The sequence below is a fragment of the Xiphophorus maculatus genome, chromosome 24 (genome assembly GCF_002775205.1).
Source record: "Xiphophorus maculatus strain JP 163 A chromosome 24, X_maculatus-5.0-male, whole genome shotgun sequence".
Taxonomy (NCBI): Eukaryota; Metazoa; Chordata; class Actinopteri; order Cyprinodontiformes; family Poeciliidae; genus Xiphophorus; species Xiphophorus maculatus.
Window position 1 is genome coordinate 6,413,721 of NC_036466.1, and position 18,313 is coordinate 6,432,033.

The 18,313-nt window shown below is 38.8% G+C and overlaps 3 protein-coding genes across 3 annotated transcripts; 2 read left to right on the top strand and 1 right to left on the bottom strand.

Moving 5' to 3' along the window:
• The first annotated feature begins 1,805 nt into the window (after positions 1-1,805).
• Positions 1,806-6,986, top strand: LOC111607689. Its single transcript, XM_023329993.1, has 4 exons — positions 1,806-2,276; positions 2,929-3,276; positions 3,383-3,531; positions 5,774-6,986. The coding sequence occupies exons 1-4, from the start codon at positions 2,213-2,215 to the stop codon at positions 5,885-5,887; spliced, it is 675 nt and encodes a 224-aa protein (XP_023185761.1). The 5' UTR covers positions 1,806-2,212; the 3' UTR covers positions 5,888-6,986.
• On the bottom strand, positions 6,975-12,672 carry fastkd2 (FAST kinase domains 2). Its single transcript, XM_005807989.2, has 11 exons — positions 11,540-12,672; positions 11,352-11,455; positions 11,160-11,268; positions 10,654-10,777; positions 10,386-10,525; positions 10,108-10,280; positions 9,355-9,512; positions 9,018-9,251; positions 8,855-8,936; positions 7,413-7,527; positions 6,975-7,115 (listed from the first exon to the last, which is right to left on the bottom strand). Exons 1-11 carry the CDS (start codon positions 12,176-12,178, stop codon positions 6,996-6,998), a joined length of 1,998 nt encoding a protein of 665 aa, XP_005808046.1. The 5' UTR covers positions 12,179-12,672; the 3' UTR covers positions 6,975-6,995.
• A 125-nt stretch (positions 12,673-12,797) lies between these two features.
• Positions 12,798-18,173, top strand: mdh1b (malate dehydrogenase 1B). Its single transcript, XM_023329646.1, has 10 exons — positions 12,798-13,007; positions 13,105-13,217; positions 13,741-13,875; positions 14,344-14,486; positions 14,577-14,745; positions 14,815-15,157; positions 15,255-15,396; positions 15,856-16,031; positions 16,116-16,252; positions 16,416-18,173. The coding sequence occupies exons 1-10, from the start codon at positions 12,986-12,988 to the stop codon at positions 16,446-16,448; spliced, it is 1,413 nt and encodes a 470-aa protein (XP_023185414.1). The 5' UTR covers positions 12,798-12,985; the 3' UTR covers positions 16,449-18,173.
• Positions 18,174-18,313: the final 140 nt, after the last annotated feature.

Below are 18,313 nucleotides of genomic sequence, written 5' to 3' on the forward strand. Positions count from 1 at the left end.
GGTACTTGGGTTGCTTTTAGTGGTACTGCGGTGAAATTTCCGTATTAGTTATTTGAACACTAAGTACAAATTAACTACTAAAAGATTAGTTAACCAGCCCAGTCAAAGTCTAGACCTAAATCCGAGAATCAGAGACGAGTCATGAAAATTCATGTTCACAGACTCTCCATCTAATCTTGAGCTAATTTGCAAAAAAAAAAAAGCTGCAGAAAAAGAGAGGTAAACATTGTATAATTTTCCATACACTACATAAAATCCCAATGAAATACACTGGATTTCATTGGGATTGTGTGAAGACCCATCCTCAGGTCTGAGGTGGGTGTTGCAGATTAAAAGATAATTGTCATCCATTTCGATCTCTGTCCTTTCCTGATTTGAATGCTTCACAATCCTACAAACAAAATAGATATTTTCTTCCTAGTTAAGGTTTCTAACACCTATTAATGTAAGTAAACTGATGCAAATGGAAACGTGAACAGTAATTTTTTTTATTTTTAAGTCAAGACAGGCTATTAAAAGGAGGTAAAGCTTGTCGGGTACCAATAATGAAGCCTACAGGATGAGAGAAAACCACCAGTAGAATGATTATAAAGTGCATTGTTGCCATCTAGTGGATCTACGTGAATGTTTCTGATCACTTCTTTTCTCTTTTTTTTTTTTTTTAACCAAGACGTTTATGCTGACACGTTTCAGACAAGTCATCTCCTATACCTGGTCTGAACATGCTTTTCTTGTACATGCTCCTTAGATAATGACTCATAATACTTTGTGTTTCTTAATCACTTCTCATAAATGTGTCTTTCTCTGTCTGTCAGCGTTTCCTGAAATCACACAATGTCAGGCACATAAATGTCAGCGGAGCGTTTGCTGCTGTCAACCAGAGCAATTGCCCTTTTTCGTTTAGTTGTGCAATCACAGAAAGGTACTTCAGACGGTCGAGCCCAAAGTGGAGATGTTTGGATGTGTTTCATAATGTTACATTAGGAGAAAAACAAACTAAAAAGGGAGAAGTGGATGTTGGAGGGTCATAATTTGAACTTTTAGAACTTCAGCCGCACTCACACAAAACTTGCCAGTCTTTCTCTGCCACTGCCAAACAAATTTTGGTAGAGGGAGTGTTTTGGTGTTGATCTCGGCCATAAATGGAGGCAATCTCGAAGCAACGAGATATTAAAACTAGATTCTACAGCAACTGGTAATCCCTTATTTCCACTCTTAGGAACTTAAACTGTTGGCTGAAGAAGATGATGCCATCCCACAGCAGTGTATAACCAAACTGCTGACCAGCATGACATGGCGGTGTCAGGCTAACTTCAAACATCCAAATTCACTAAACACTCAACAAGAGTCAGTAGCAGGCTAATCTGCAAGTTTCCTTACAAATGTTGCACCATTTACAGGAAACTAGAGATGCTATCCAACATCTACGCTGCAAAAGGAAACGTTTTGACAAACAAAAACAACTTCAGGACTTTGCAATAATTTTTTTTTAGATGCGTGCTTTCAATCAACTAACACATAAAACCTCACATCATTTTATACTTAAATTCTTTACGTACCCATTTGTGCCGCATGTTATTTTTGTGTTAATTTTAAAGGAATCACACTTATACAACCTTATAGTTTCGTTTTCCAGCAAATAAGTTCTATTTCTAACAAGTAAGGGTGATCTGGGGTGCATAGAGCAAATAAAAACAACACGTACCAGAGTGTTTTGTGTGACCTGTGTGGCTTTCATTTCTCCAATACGTACTTTCTGACAAAATAAAATCTCAGAAGTTAAACAGCACACACAAAAGAAAGCAGGGGGGGGGGAGGAAAGCAAATATCTGATGATTTCTTTGTTTAATTCATGATTCATGATCACAAGCTGTAAGTCACAGGAGGTCATAAACCCCAGGAGAGAGCGGAAACTTCATAAGACGAGGCGTTTTCTGCCACAGGATGTTTTCTCTCGAGAGGGCGCATGAGCTTCAGTCACTGCAGCTCTGTGGGTGAGCTTCGTTCGGGGAGTAAAGTGAGGATATGATGTATTAACATGACAAGAACACGTGCGTGGAAGCGGGGTTGACTGTATCAGGGAGACAGATCAGATTCCTCTGCAAGCACACGGCTTCATGCAGCTCGTCGCAGGAGCTTAGAGTTGGTCGGTGATGAGGGGAGATCCTTCTGCTAGAAGCAAGTCGTCGCTGTCCGTGCAGAAGTCGGGACCATGATGGGAGTTTACTGGTTGTTAATAATCCTGCTGAGCTGCACGTCACCTAGCAGATGCAGCGGTAAGTTAAAAACACAATATAAGAGTTTACAAGTTACGGTAGAGGTTAGAATGACGATAGGAACGGTTATCAACTTTAGTTAGGCAATTCCAAAGAACACAATAATGTGTGGTACAAGTACAACTCTGGTTTCATGTCTTGGATTATTGTTATTTAATCTATTTCTATGTAGAGTTCAACAAAGTAGAAAATTCAAGAAAAGCAGCAAAATATCATTCAGCAACAAAGTTAAAACAGTCTCTGCAAACACAGTTATGTTGGAGAAAACCGAACTTGGCACACAACTTTGCGACGGCACAGACGCAGCAACACTGGGTGACTCAACTGTGCCACTCGCTTGACAAACTTGTATTTTCATCATGCCTATGAGAGGTAAAAGTGCCTAAAACGGCTGATATCAAGCAGATTCCACTGTGGGCGTGCGGTTGCTGTGAAACAACCATTTCCATGGTTAGACAAAATTAAAGCAAAAAATATCAAGAGGGATGGATTTCTGAAGCTCTTTTTTTTCTAAAGCTCTTTTGATTTGTTTAAAGGGTGTTTTGAAAATATTAATTCAGAACATACATTTAGCAATCAAGTATGAATGAAATGTACGATCACTGCTAAAAACTGAATTAACGCTCAATCTCTTTCACATTTTTCTCTTCAGAGCAACAGTGGGACGTGCAATGCACAACAACAAAAAGCCCCAAATATGTGTTTGTGCCTTGCCCAAACATGACTGCCGGACACGCCAAAGCCAAAGACAAAGACACTGAGGTGACATATAAGCTCTTCAAGAACCAAAAGATGATTCAAGTGTACCCCAATACTCAAAAACCGCACAACCGAACCGATCTAGACATCTACCCAGAAAAAGACCAGAACGGGACACTTACTGGTTTCAGACTTACGAGAAAAGCAAACACAAAGCAAGCGATCTACATGTGTGAGGGTACAGTTACTTACCCTCCTCCTGTCATCAGCAGCAACAGTACAGTCCTGATCCTTGAGGAAGGTGAATATGTCAGAGATGACATCAAAACTCATTTCAATATTAAGTGTGCATACTGTAAGATAAACTAAAAAGAAAAAAACAAACTTTTAACATATGGTTCTTTCAGGACAAGGATGCCCGCGCAAAACAGAAGAATGTAAAACAAACAAACCAGAAGAGCAGAAAGCAGGCACACCTGTATGGATCTGGATAGTGGTTGTTGCACTTCTTAGCACCTACAGCCTAGCAGCTACTATTACTGCCTTGATTATCTGGGTAAGTTATTCCTGAATGTCACCCATCCCAAGAAGAAAACTCAATCATTGATTGATTTTTTTTTTGTCAGTGCAAAGTCAAAATATTTCTTTTTTTCCTTTCTCTATAGAACAAAGTAAAAAAAAAGTTTCTCCACAGCTAACAATCCATTACAAATCTTTTGAACAGCTTAAATAGGCATTATAACCATGTAACTAAACATTTAGGAATTTCTGATGGTAGCAAAAACACCAAATACAGAAGCTGGATAATAAAATGTCCATCAACAACCTTTGCAACACTTTAGAAGCTACCAAGAAGTAAACAAACATTAGACATCTAAATGATTGTTATTAAATGGTAACTATACATTAATTATTACCTAACCCATAGTAAATGTTAATTGGGTATTAATGTTAGACAACCTTATTGTAATTCAGCATTATGTAACTAACATTATCAAATGTTTCTAAAGCGAATATGAACAAGGAATTTAGAAACGTTAAGCATAAAAATGAAGCATTTTTAAATGTAAGTTAAGCATGCCGGTTGCAGTGTACTGATTGCAATAACGAAAAACTGAACACTGGCAGAATCAAGAGAATGTTTGATTTTCTGGCCGGGTGTAAAACATTCAACTTTCTCTTCAGTTCTTTAACAAGATTTAAAAAGTTGCTGAAGTGAATAATTACAGCTGGAAATGTTTGGGCCAAGCTGGAGGTTTGTGAATGTAACTTCCAGCCAGTCTCCAAATTTGAACATCCCACTGAATGACATTTTCGCACCCAGACGGCGGCATGCTAAGCGACACGTTTTTTGCTTGGGCAGTTGGGTTTTCTTTTACATCAGTCACCCAAAATTTATGCTGTCAAGCATAAAAGTGTTTCTGCTTTGGTTTTTGCACATGTGAAAGCTGTGCAAGCCCAGAGTTCATAGCAAAATAACTTCTTCAGTATCTGAAGTCAACATCTGCCTTCTTTGCAGAACATGAGGCTGGCAGCGGCTTTTGTGTGACTGAACCAAATGATGAGCAGCATGTCAGATCTATACTGCATGGATCTATATAGGCTATGCACAAAGACGGTAGAAAATAAGTGATGAAACAACTTAATACATTATAAACGTAATCCTATTTAGAAACAGACGACTAAAAATAAGTAATTGCAACTTTAAATTATTTGTCATTTTTAAAAACCATGTTATAGAAATACTTAGTTCCTCAAGACATATGCAAGCAGTTAGTTATTTAATTAATTATCTGATTGGTGGTAAATTTGTAGAACCTGACATTAAAAGCTTCAGCAAGTATTTATTTAGCTTAGAGGAACATAAATCCTTGATATTTATGTGCTTATGAGTATTTTATTATAAAACAACATTTTTGAGGATAATGGCTGCTAGAACAAATACAGATAAAGGGCTTTATCATGTAGTATTATCGTATTTGAAAGCGAAGATGCTCAGCTCTAAAGCTGTAACCACCAACAGTGTCAACAACACAAAAGGTTTATGAAACAAGGATCTCAGATATCTGTCAAATTGCCAGATATTTGTGATATAAAAATGTGAAAGCAGAAGCATTTTTCATCAAAGAAAGCCTTCAGGCCTGGCTGGAATAATCTAAAAGCAAAGGGGGAGAGTTTATTTTTGGCTTGATGAAAACAAATTTAAAGCTAAAATTAAAAAAAAAAAAAAGCCTGTCTAAATATGACTACAAGACATTAGGGAAAGATGGAATAATAAGTGTGAAAGTTGCAAGAGCGATATGATTTCCTATAAATAGACAAATGTAGACGTCTTTTTGCTTTGCACTCATGGCAAACAGACTCAGAGTGAAACATGTGACAGCAGCAATGCTATAAGGGGTATATTTTACTCAGATAAAACTGGGTCAAGTTAAATAAAACTGTGAATTGTTCCAGATATCAGTCAGTTCCAAAAAAAAAAAAGAATGGCTTCACCTGAAAAAATCTTTGCCCTAATTAGGTCTTGTATGCTTCTCGATTGATTTGCACAGGACGTATGTCACATTGACAATAAGAGTTTGAAAGTGTTTGTTCGTGGTCTCCTGTGTTTTAGAAATCCGCCAACCAAAATGGATTAAAACTGTATTATAAGCATTTTTTTTTTACATATTTTTCCAACTCGTAAGCAAACCGCAAACGCCACAACTTGACTTCAAACTTTGATTATACCTGCTACTTCTCTATGTGCAGATTTACAACTTCCAGTCACTGATTCAGTCGCTTTAAATGTCTTGCAGTATAAGATGAAGGATGCAGATTCCCAGAGCGACTACATAAACACCAAACCCAGACCTCCTGCGAAACGCAGGAAGAAAAGAGGACTCCAGCATCCTATACCAAAACACTTCTGATGATTCGGACATCGCTGGATCATTGTCCATCCCACTCCTTAACACACTTATTATCTATAGGACTTACAATGAATATAACATAACTGTAATCAGTTTCTTTTGTTTAATTTTTTTGTGTGTATTCATCTCTAGCAAAAGCAGCACTTCCTTTATGTGGGCGTCTGAAACAATGATGCGTATATTAAAGACAGTGTCAGGTTTTGCTCACTTCCTGTTTCGCTCACTGTAAAAGAAAGATGCGTCCTTGGGAACCCCTATCTTTGTGGTCGAAACAGAAGGTGGTGCCTCAATGAGGGGACTTAACCACATTTAAAGAGTTCTCTTGAGTTTGTAAATCAGTGCAACACCTTGTGGATCAACACTGACCACAACTTAAATAAATACAGTTTAAAAAGCTGCGACACCTCTCCTGCAAACATGTGCTCTCATTCATTTTCTGAGAATCAACACAGAGACCGAACTGAGGTTGATGACTAGCATAAACACAAGGAGCTGCAAGCAGACTGAAAATAACAAGCTGCACCATTTCCTGTCTCCCTACATTTGTGTGTTTTTTTTTTCTTTCTCTTCGGTTGTTGGTACTTTCAGCAGAGGTCGGAGCTTCAAAGGCGCGCCACCTTTACCGTGCTCACCTTGCAGTTTCTGTGCAAGCGCTCACGCTGGTTTTATTGGTTTCATTTAGTAGCAAGTTTCTTTTCACAGCCACCACAAGCACTGACGGAATTAGCATAATGTTTCTGTGAAGCCTTTAAACTGATTTGGGAGTTAAGCAAATGACTAAAAACGCGTATAGATTATTTGTCATTTGCCAGTTATTGCCCAGTTTTTTTTCCACAATGACTGAATAAGCAACTCTCAGAAGAAAAGATCATCTCGGGTATTTGCTGTAATGCCATTGTAAAGCTGTTTGAAATCTTAAAAATAGAAAATGTTTTTATTATAACAAAAAATGCATTTCAAAGGAACAGCTCAGTTCTGTCGTGCCGACAAAAACGGAAAATACATTCAGAGCCCTTCATTTGTAAACACTTTATTAATATTATATACATGTTTTCACTTTTGACAAACAATTAATTTGCACAATAAAATCTGAGCCTGTTTCATGTGTCTAGGATTCCACATCTCCCACTTGAGGTTGTGCGTCTGATGCGTGTTCTGGAAAAACGAGTCCTCGCATCTTATCCGTCATCTCCTCCTCAGATGAAGATTGTAGAAGTTGCTCTGTTACCTTCAGACGAAGAATACAAATTTAAGGTTTGCTTCATCTGATAACAGCCGATATTTCAACTTACACAACTACATCAGCCTGCTCGCATTTTATCAACGTCACATTCCAGGAAGACGTTAACAGGTATTGCCTATAGATTTTTAAACCGTACGAATTCATATCACACTTAAAGCAATGTTCATTCAGTACATCTAATAAACTGTTAAAGTATGGCTGCGTATTAAGAAATGAAGTAGCCAAACTGTTACTGAGAGACAACAGGGAAGATTTATGGGTACAATAAGACAAAAGTCTCACCAAGACAGGAGTGTATCCCAGAATCTTCAGATGACGGATCTGGAGAGCGAGGGGCCCACGGGGGTGTGACGTACCAAAGCAAAAACTAGAGTTTGGTGTATAAATAACAGCAATTCTAGAACATGAAACAAACAAACAACAAAAAAAGACGTGTCAGCTTGAACAAAAACAAAATAACTGGATTTGGATACAGAGGTTTGGCTATGTCTTTGAGGGAGAAAACAAAAAATAAAGATAAACTTCTTCAGTATGATTACTTACATTTTTCATGATCTTTATGCAACAATTCTTGGGTGTTTAAAACCCTTTCTGAATAGTTTCCCTAGATTAATCCTGTTAGCGTGTTTACTTTGATTATTCCCTTTTTCTTTTATTTTGAATTATGTCTAGTTTTGTTCAGCATCATTTCATTGTTGCTATAGTTCCTTATGATTAGTTTCTTAGTGCTACTCTTCTTCTATATTTGTCCTCATATTCTGAGGTTCCTGTCAGGCCTGTTTCTCCTTTTAGTTCCAGTTGCTATTTGGTCGTACTTCAGCTTTTATGTCTTTGCAGTTAGGGCCCTTGTACCCACCTTTGCTACCCCATTTCAGTTACGCCCCAGCTATTTAAAGTTTTTCTTTGTCCAACTCTGCTCTGTTCAGCTCAGTTTAGCTTTTTTATTTTTAAGCTGCTGAAGTTTTTGCTTTTTAATGAATCAGAAAACGTTTCAGCAGTCATCTGAAGACCTTTCCCAACACTTTATGGTTGATTTTGTTCATGTTTGTGTTCTTATTAAATGTTTACTATGCTCTAAATTAAAAAATATGGCTTGAAATAAACTCATGTTCAAAAGTATTAATAAAGTGCTATGATGCATATATTAGTACCGATATTACTCCAATTAAAACTGCCTGTTACGCTGCTGATATGAAACATTCTCAAAAACAACTTGAATCTCCAAAAGACGTCTCATTAGAAAGACTGTACTAGTCTTTTGAGTTATTAATAGTCTTTTTTTAAAGCTGCATGAGGAGAAACTTATTATGGATGCAATAAAACTGATGTCAATTATTAATAAATAGAGGAAACAACACAACCCTACAAAAAACTACATCTGTAGGACTATCTTCTACTGTATTTACCCAAATCTTTATCTAAATATGCAACATCTTGCCATTAAATGGAAATCTATTTGGACATTTAATTGTCTAAGACATCTAACTTCACATGTTTGGACTTTGTTGCCGTAAACCGTTGTGAGAACAGCAGCAGATGCACGTGAGAAATCACAGCGGACATCATTACCTGGAAACATCCTCATTACCTGCCTTCATAGCAAACTTTACCAAATATGACATAAGCATTTACCAAAAAAAGAAAAACCTGCCACAGACTGCAGATTTGCAAAAAAGCTGGACTTAATTGTAAGATCAACCAGTCTACTGCTGCCATTTCCTTACCTTTGACTGCTCTCTGCTGGGGAAATGCTACTTGTTTCCGTCACACATGGCTGGTTTGGAAGAGGTATGGTTACAACACCATCTGAGAGCGCGAACATAAAAACACGTGTTTTGAACCAGTTCGTGCACAACAACATCTTTCCTCCAAGACCAAGATCTTTACCTATGACGTAGAAGTTCTCTACCACCAACATTTCCTGCAGAGTTGCATTCGCCTGATCTGCCACCACACTCTGCAGGCTCTTTGAGAGGCGCGGATTAACCAACGGGTTGGGAGTGGGGTTCCCCAGGACGGACGGGGGGACAGTCAAGGGCTGAGGAAGAGGAGGGCGGTCCAGACGGAGACATATGTCCACTCTCTGAAACATTCTCTCCTTGCTCTTTGTGAAACTTGTAGCTTAGAAGACAGTAGATTCATTTAGAAATGCAAAATCAAACATACAAATGAAATACAGCCTAACTTATCAAACAGTGCATGTTTATGGGTTGATTGTCCTTACATGCTAGCTGTTCCAGCGTACTACTACTCAGGAGCTGCTCCAGCAGTGCAGATGGGAAGTGATTCATCCCACACAGGTAGTGGGCAGCCTTTAGCAATTCCAAGCCAGACATTTTGGGCAGATAGGAGATGAGAGCATGGCTGAGACTATCAAGAAACCTAAAGATATGAAAAAGAACAAGGAAAAAAAAAATCTATCTTCATATACAACAGCAGTAGTTAAGCACTTAATATACAGTTCCTAGATGTTTGAAATATTAGCCTCAATGTTTCTACAAGCAGAAGTTGGTCAAAGCCAAAGCCTGATCCATAGAATGCTGCTCTAACAATTTAAAGGAAAACAGAAAAAGCAACCCATATCAGGAGGCTGTTTTTTTGTCCAATACCATCTTCATTTGATGAAAAACTAAGCAGAACAAAGTAGGAAATGTATGCTTATTTAATGTGATTGTTTTGCCAGAGCAGCTTGAACTGGGTGCAGCTCATCCTGGGATTATTGAACTGTGCTCTATATGTGCAATTTAATAAAATATTAGTTATTATTTTGGAGAAAATCCTAATTACAATATGCAGACGCACATTGCATTTTCCCTCAATGGACGGAAAAGAAGCCTGTAAGTTCTATACCTGAACTTAAACTTAGGGGTCTTTAATTTATCTGATAATTTTGTTAGCTGATATATATTTAAAAGTAAAAGTAAAAAACATCTTTAGTCAGACAATTCTGATTGCTAAGGAACGGTTGGTGACTTACGCCTGTCTTTGATGCCGCAGATCGTAGTTAAGCGAGGAGTAAACCGCTAAGACAGACAGGAGGTCCTTAAGGGTGAGCGCATCAGGGTTGGCAATCACCTTTTCAGTGAAAGGCTCCATTAAGGAGGTAGGACAGAAGAGACGGTCCTTAAATGCAGACAGGAAGAAGACCAGCTGAAAAAAAAGGGTATATTATTATGTAACTGAATATGGTTGGCAAGTTCTTTTCTTACAAATGTCGACAAATAAAGATTAGAAGATAAATGTCTCTTCCAGCACCTGTTTATTGGTCCATATGTCAAATGTGGAGGCAACATGATCTGAAATGCTAGTAAGCAGGTCTGTGTCTCTGTAGAGAAGCTCCTTATAGGACTGCAGTATATTGTACAGTATGTTAAAAGGAATGTCATGAAGGTTGTCTACCAGAAAACACAGAAATAGGAAGAAAATACACATTAAGTACCAGTGAATATATCTCCTACATATCTTTCAAGTTGGTCAACAGTTCAAGTGATTCACAAGTCTTTCCTTGTGGTTAAGGTGTTACCTTTGATTTTATCACTACAAAACTTCAGCAGCGGTTTGGAGTGGAACCCTATAGTGGCCATGGTGAAGATCATGTGTTGGGCATTGGGGAGGCTGAACTGGTCAGTCATTGATAAAGCCTTCCTCTGAAACACACAGGGTACAGAAAATCTGATGGGGCAGATTTGGTCCAGCAGAAAATAACATACAGTGCTTCACAAAAACACAGTCGGTTTAGAAATTCTTCAGCGTTTTCACTGGAAAACGATAGATGGGAGAATGAATAGTTAAATTAAAGCTGCAAACATATTCAATTAATATCAATATTGCAAATTCAGTATGTGTAAATCACTAATGAATGACCTAAATGAATATACTGGAATTTGTGGCTGTAAAGTGGGTAAATGTAAAAACAAAATTTCAACAAGAACGAATAGATTTGCAAGGTGCTGTACATTTATTTATTTATAAATTCAGATAGTTAAGAGAAAAATCATAAACCCTAAAGTGGTGAAGACTCAAACTTACCTCTAGTTTCTGTTTGAGCTCTCTTGGAGCATCTCTTCCCAGGAGTCGCATCATGGTCTGGAGAGCCAAAACATTTTGAATCTCAGGAAGACGGGCCTCAACCACCAGCCTGAAGCATAAGAAAACTCTGTAAAATAAGCTTAAAAATCAACTGACACTACTTCATACTTGAATTAAAATATCAAGTGATACCTCATGCCTTCCTTTAAAGCATCCACATTCTGACTAGCCTTCATACGCTCCAGAGCAGAGGCCAAGATGGACAGCGCTTTCTCGTCAAAGTCATTCAGTCTCTCCTGTTTGTGAATAAAACAAATTAGGGTCAACATGAAAACAATAGAGTGTCTTTAAATTGAAGAAGACAATCTCTGACTGCTCACCTGGCAAGTTCGAAGGAAGGTCTGGATCACGCGGCTGCGCTGAGCCACCCCCAGGTTGACCACACTCAAAAGGGAGTAGGCAACGTCCTCGTTACGCATGTACTGGATAGACCTCGTCGCCTTTTGCAGAAGATTTTCAAATTCAGGATGCTCAAACATCAGCTGCAACTCGTAGCGCCGCTGTTCGTCCGATAGCTTCTTTGTGGAGAACCATATGCGGCTGAGGCACTGGCTGACCTGTCGATTTGTGGGCGCGTACTTGGATGCGAGGTCCAACACGTCTGATGGGGAGTTGCAGTGATGCAGGAGTTCTAGGAACGGGGAAGTCCTCTGTCTCTGCTCTGAGGAGGTCTTGTTGAGTTCACCAGTAGAAAGTGAATTCTCTGTAGTGAGACTGTTGCTGTCTTTTAGATCTTCGTTGTCCTTCTCACCACAGGAATAGAACCTTGTGGTACTAAGAGTCCCAGAAAGGCGGCTTTGGTTCAGCCTCCCGCCCCAGAAGCCTGTAAAGCCATTTCTAGATAAAGAGGAGCCTTTAATTGATGCTAGCACTGGGATACTAGACCGTTTCCATGGAAACCTGCGGCAGCAAAGGCGCAGTGACCATTTTATGATGTCATTTGTCACCCACATAGTCATATTGTGGAATTAGATTGAGTTTAATTACCTAAATATGTAAATAAAACAGGTTTTGTTTGCTCGTTTTAAATAATATGCAGGTCATGTATATTTTAATATCAAGCAGGTGACACGTAAACAGGCAATACGTTACTAATTCCCAATGTTTTAGTCAGTAACACTCTTAAATAGAAGCCAGGCACAAGAAATGATCTGTTAGTAGGAAAAACTAACGTATTCGGCTAACAAGGTCAAAATGCTTCCCTCCAGTAATGAAATGACAAGCTAGCTCTCGTTAGCTGCCCCCTATTTCAACGGAACACAAACACATACAAAACAAACGCTGTTCTGTAGACTTTGCACTTGCCACTCCATAAAGAGTCGAAAAGAAATTGTTGTTTAGTGATGGTGAATAAAGCTAAAAATTAAGATAAATATTGCCTAAGTCATGTTAGCGTTCATTCCCATGTGCAGGTTAAAGTCGCGTGCGCTGCAGTATTGCGTCCCCCCAGCAACGTCGACCTCTCTTCTTCTTCTGGTCAAGTATTTTTTTAAAAACGAAATATCTTCTCTGTACGTCAAGCTCACGCTGTTGGTCAAAGTATTTCAAACAATAATTCCTAAAAAATAATATATGCTTATATTAGAAACTATGTATACGTTGGTTTTTCTCACATGTTGAAATCTGAAAAAATGTACAAATATATTTTAAGGATTTATGAAAAATGTTTCTACACGGATTCAAACCCACGCAACAACTCACCTCGGTTGCCAAGCAACAGACGCCTTCTTGTTTTCAATGGTTAAGATGTGACAGTATGTTGTAAAATGGCCAAATTTGTGCTCGCTGGTAATCCTTTATCTTGTTTTATTTTATGTTTTAGAATATATTTCTAATGATAATAATAGTTACATGAAGGACGTATAAAAAATGTCCACATCTATAGGTAAGGCGGACTGTCCTCTGTATGCCGAAGCGGAGCGGTTAGCAGACACTCTGCAGCGAACCCTTCCGAGCTTCAGGGTCCATAAGATCCCCGTCCTGCCATCTGAGTGGGAGGTTGTTATGCCTCTTCCATTTTACAAGGTTTTAATGTGATTTGTAGCACCTTTGTTGCAATAAACGAAAAGAGAGAAATACGAAGTTAATATTATGAACGTTAGGAAATGCAAAAATATCATGCCATCCATTACGGAAGCCGAGAAGGGACGTTTTCTGGAGCAGACTTTTTTGGGTTTCTTCCCAAAAATCTCAAAAACAGTCCCTACTGTTATTTGTACTGTTTTTTTCCATTTCTTAGAAATAGTCTTCTGTTGTTTTTTATGGATTAATATACATTCATATTCTGTCAAATGTTTTTAATAATAATTTTTAATCTATCCTTCTCTCAGTTATGTTTTTATGCTTTTAATCTCGGTGTAAATCTGCTTCGATTTGACTGTAATTTCCAGAGACAATAATGTTATTTCTATTCTATTCTAATGCTGTTATTTCACCATAATACACCATTCTTATGTTTCATTTACTCTTATTTGTCCTTCCCTATTTTGTCTCTACACTTCTGCTCTTACTCTTCATACAGAGATGGCTTGAATCCACATGCAATAAAAATGGCTGGAAACACGAGGAAAGTCCCTTAATTTGGAGGGAGCTGGTCGAACAAGGGGGCAAAGGGATGTTCTTGGGTGGTTACAATGACTTTGTGGACCATTGCCAGGTAGAACCTGACATGTTCTCTGGTTAAACATACAAATCACCTATTGACTTTTCTGCTACTGCTACTATTATATTAACTGCTATTGTTCAAGTCGGCCCAAAACCTCCTTTCTAGACTTTTAATTCTACTTCAAATACCTTTATATTTTTGAAGTTAGTTTGTATTTTTTCCTGTGGTCTCACTTTGTTGTCATGCTTAGAAAATGTAGTTTTCAGTAGTTCTAGTTTCTCTGTAGATGTTATTACTCTTTATTCAAACCATCTTGTGAACTTATCTTTTTTTAAAAACTGGAAGGACTCACTGATGTAATGTGGAGTCTAGAGGGCCACATAAAAAGCTACGGCGGGCCAGATTTGACTCCCCGGGCCTCGAGTTTGACACCTGTGTTTTAAAGGGTAGTTTCAAACTCCATGGATATGTTAAGAATTCATCTTCAGATTAAAGTAATTGTTGATTATTGTTGCTCAGGTCTACTATGGCGTCACGTCGAAAATACCCGAAGATGAGGTGGAGACAATTGTAGCAGAGAATCTTGAAACGCAACTTAGCCTCTTTGCTGAAGAACAGCATCGCCTGAGTCTAATTCATCCCTGTAACGTTTGGATCACAGGGTAAGTCAGGATGAATGTTTCAAATGGAAATACCCCTTCAATCCATTTGCCTTGATATTTCTTCTGTTTGTTTTTTGTTTTTTCTTGCAGCGCTCTCTGCTTAACTTCCCAAATCTTGATCCCAAACCTGCTGTCTGATGAGGTGTTCCCTGACGTTCAAACGGTTGCTCTCCACCTGCTGCACCTGAGCGGCGATGAGGAAGAAATGCAGATGCTCAAGTTGGACACTGAGGATTCGGCGCTCAGTCTGCTCCATCGGGTACATCGCCTTGGCGTAACTGAAGTCGTGCAGATTTTAAAAATGTAATCCAACACGGTGAATTCACAGGTGACGGTTCACACAGATCTGGAACAGGCTTTCCATGAAGCCCACGTCATCATTCTGCTGGACGATTTCGACGCCGATTCAGAGAGTGAGAGCGACGAGGCCAGGAAGCAGAGAGTTAAAGACTTATCTGAGCGCTACAGAGAGTATGGGCGCCTCATTGATGGACGCGCCGACAAAGAGGTGAAGGTGATGGTGTCCGGGGTGTCTTTCGTCAACACGAGATGCTCGCTGCTTGTGGAGAGCGCTCCTTCCATCAGCAGCCACCAGTTTGTTGCCATAGCAAGCCAGCTGGTGAATGAAGTCAGAGCTGTGCTCGCAAAGAAGTTGTGCGTGATGCCATCAGGTGTCTACTCTACTTCTTCCGCATCAAAAAAAAAAAAAAAGAAAGAAAAGTAATAACAAGAAACAAGTTATCCTAATTTGATCTTCCTCTGCTTCAGATGTCGCGGATGTCATTGTGTGGGGGAACATCAGCGGCAGTTTCGTCGTTGACCTGCGGTGGGCGAAAGTGTTCAACTATCCAGGGGCGGTCAGGGTACCGTCTTTCTATTCCCAGCCGGTGCTCAGGGTTTTATACGACAGGTGTGTTTGACAAGATACCAGCTAGTTTTACAACAATCCTTTTTTCTTTTTAATGTAGGATCATTAAACACACAGTGAAATATTCAAGTGCTCCTGTTGCAATTACACAAAATGCTGTGTGTGATTGTGTAAAAGAAAAGTTGAGTGGAAGGAAAAAAAATGCAGTAGCTGCTTTACTGACCTTGATTGGCCATCAAATGTGCCTGACTTAAATCCCATAGGGAAAAAAAGTGAATAAGGCTTGTATGAGCTGTACGGAATAATTATCTAAATTATTAGAAATAAATAAACATTTCAGTTTAATTCCACCCCGTTAGCAGAGTTCACATCTGTCAGCTAAAAATCAGCCTGTGCAAACAATGCCAGCACAATGCACCTGACTTACAATCTGCCCTAAATGATTGCATGCATCATGTGCAATGAAGCAGAACAATAGGTAAAAGCCTCCTTTTGTTCCAGAAAATGGATAGAAACAGAATTTAAACCACTGGTCCGTCAGCATCGTGAGGCCTTGCTTTCAACCACCGGCCGGGGAGCCGCAATATCAGCCACTAACGGGATCCTGCAAGTGCTGAAGGGTTGGCACGGAGCCTTTGGTCCAGATGAGGTTTTTTCAATCGGTATAGCTTGCACAGGTTAGGACCCGGGCGCGCGGATTTACGCAGCAGGGAATCGAAACGTGCGTTGATATGAATACTGTTGCAACTTTCTGTATTTAGACTTGTTCAGTCTCCCACACGGCATCATCTCAGCTCCGGTTACATGTACGGAGGGCAAATGGTCTCTTGTGGAAAATGTGAATGTTGAAGGAAAGATGTTGGACGAACTCGAGCTTTGTGCAGAAGAACTGCAGCAGGTTTGGCACAACACACACAAAAAAAAGACCTACTGTTGACTAAATATTGTTTAAAACTGCATTCAGCTTATCTTTTATGCCGTTTTTTGTTTTTTTTGACGATCTGAAACATGTTTTTACATCCAGTCCCAACTCAATAGTGTGTTTTCTTTCCGTTTTCCAGGAAAAGGAAATCCAATTTCAAGATCCTGTTTGAAAGGCGGGAAAACAAATAAAATGTTTGGTCAATTCCTTCTCATTTGGTTCCAGTTCGTCCTTTTATTCTTCTACCTTCACAAAAGTGAAGGTTCAAGTTTTCATTTTGCCACGTTCAACGTCAAATCGGTTCTGCTTCGCGAAGATGATCCGTAACAGATTTGTTCATTTAGACATAAAAGATTAAATAGAGAACTTTGTGGATAAAGGAAAAATTAAAAAATATATTCCCTTTTTTCCTTATAATTACTAAACGTCACTTTTTATAGCCGCTAAACATCAAATTATTTTGTTAGCATCACACGTTACCAACATATCGCCATGTATAGAAATTTTTAAACATTAAACTTTTATTTCCATCATTAGTAACAAAATATCAAACTGAACCTCTTTTCACCTGAAGCATTCAACGGTTTGTTGTTTTGTTTTTCTTTTCCATCACAAGTTGTGCAGTACTTTGTCTGAAGACAAGGAGAACTTGAACAGAGTGCTGTTTTTACATGCAGAAAATACACTTCCCATCTTTTTTTTCTTTTCTTTTTTGCATTTCTACACTATTAGCAACTGGGAGAAAACATATCAGAGATTAGTAGAAATACGATGCACTACTACTGGTCAGGAAACGGAGACACATTCCGCTGTGTTACGATCGCTTTTGTACAACCTGAGTCGGATGCCGAGTCGTTTATGAAAGCAGAGAAGGCCCCTCCGTACGGACTTGATCATTTCTGAGCAAATTGTGGTAGCAATTCCCAAGCCGTTACAAGAAAGGGAGAAAGAAAAGAAAAAAAAATAGCCGAAGTCCCTGAAAACAAAATTTTCCTACATGCGTGATACACCGCATGCATGAACAGTAATAGTGACAGCTATACACATGTAGGGCCTATATAACATTTTTTTTCAGTCACAAATGGACGAATTATGTACAGATGGCAGAAAAAATATTAATCGCATCCTTCTTCTGTTTCGCCACGCATGAAAGTCACTTGTGTGCCATTTCTATATTCATAACATCCAATAATGTCAAAGCTGCAATTTTCAGGCAACAAGTCACTAAGAAAATTGCTTCTTTTTTTTTTTAACGAAAATGCAGAGGTTCAGTAAGGGATTCATGTAATTTTCCTACAATTTACATCTGGATGTACACTGTGCCATTAAAACACCTATATACAATCAATATGGTAGCCAAAGGGATAAAAATAAACTTTCAGTCTTTCTATACTAGCTGGCTGTTAATTTAAATAATTTATAGCATATATTAATAGTTACAAATCTAAATCCATCATTTTTACCGTCTCACAAACTTACGCTCGGACGGATTCAGCTAGTGAGCTGCTGTAATCAGGAGCCAGATTCTGGTTGCCAGGCAAACACAACCCATAACCGATAATCCTTCATTCAAGTTCTGCCTCCTCAAACATTCAGGAGGAAACCGACACAAACCTCTACTGCACCGTCTGAACCAGGGGATACATTTGTGGTTCAGATACACTCATCATGGGAAGCAGTTTCATTAAACTCCATAGCTCCATAGGTCAACCACGGTGGTGGCAGCATCATGGTGTGTTTTCACTGCCACTGGAACTGGTGCGTGGACAAAAAGAATGAAGACAGGACTAATGAAAAGTAAACATCCAGTTGTGTCCACGTAACGGGAATCAACTACAGGGCAAATTTAAATACGTTTCTGAACAAAGCAATGCGTATGTTTATGTAACAACATGGATATTGGCGTATTAGTGTCTCATTTATTGCAGCAGTTGAGAAACGGGCTACGCAGAAGCAATTTTTTGATTTTTTTTCCCCTCCATGACAATCACTTTAAAAAAAAATATAAACGTGGATTAGAAAAAAAATCTACAAAAA

What these genes read in the sequence shown, in the direction of transcription:
- LOC111607689 (XM_023329993.1), top strand. Translation starts at nt 2,213, where the DNA reads ATGATGGGAGTTTACTGGTTGTTAATAATCCTGCTGAGCTGCACGTCA. An exon ending in AGTCCTGATCCTTGAGGAAG is followed by an intron (nt 3,277 to 3,382) that starts GTGAATATGTCA and finishes TGGTTCTTTCAG; the next exon opens with GACAAGGATGCCCGCGCAAA. An exon ending in TTACTGCCTTGATTATCTGG is followed by an intron (nt 3,532 to 5,773) that starts GTAAGTTATTCC and finishes AATGTCTTGCAG; the next exon opens with TATAAGATGAAGGATGCAGA.
- fastkd2 (XM_005807989.2), bottom strand. Translation starts at nt 12,178, where the DNA reads ATGACTATGTGGGTGACAAATGACATCATAAAATGGTCACTGCGCCTT. An exon ending in CCTTCCTTCGAACTTGCCAG is followed by an intron (nt 11,456 to 11,539) that starts GTGAGCAGTCAG and finishes ATTCACAAACAG; the next exon opens with GAGAGACTGAATGACTTTGA. An exon ending in TGGGATACACTCCTGTCTTG is followed by an intron (nt 7,116 to 7,412) that starts GTGAGACTTTTG and finishes CTTCGTCTGAAG; the next exon opens with GTAACAGAGCAACTTCTACA.
- mdh1b (XM_023329646.1), top strand. Translation starts at nt 12,986, where the DNA reads ATGGCCAAATTTGTGCTCGCTG. An exon ending in TGTAACGTTTGGATCACAGG is followed by an intron (nt 14,487 to 14,576) that starts GTAAGTCAGGAT and finishes TTTTTCTTGCAG; the next exon opens with CGCTCTCTGCTTAACTTCCC. An exon ending in AATCGGTATAGCTTGCACAG is followed by an intron (nt 16,032 to 16,115) that starts GTTAGGACCCGG and finishes TTCTGTATTTAG; the next exon opens with ACTTGTTCAGTCTCCCACAC.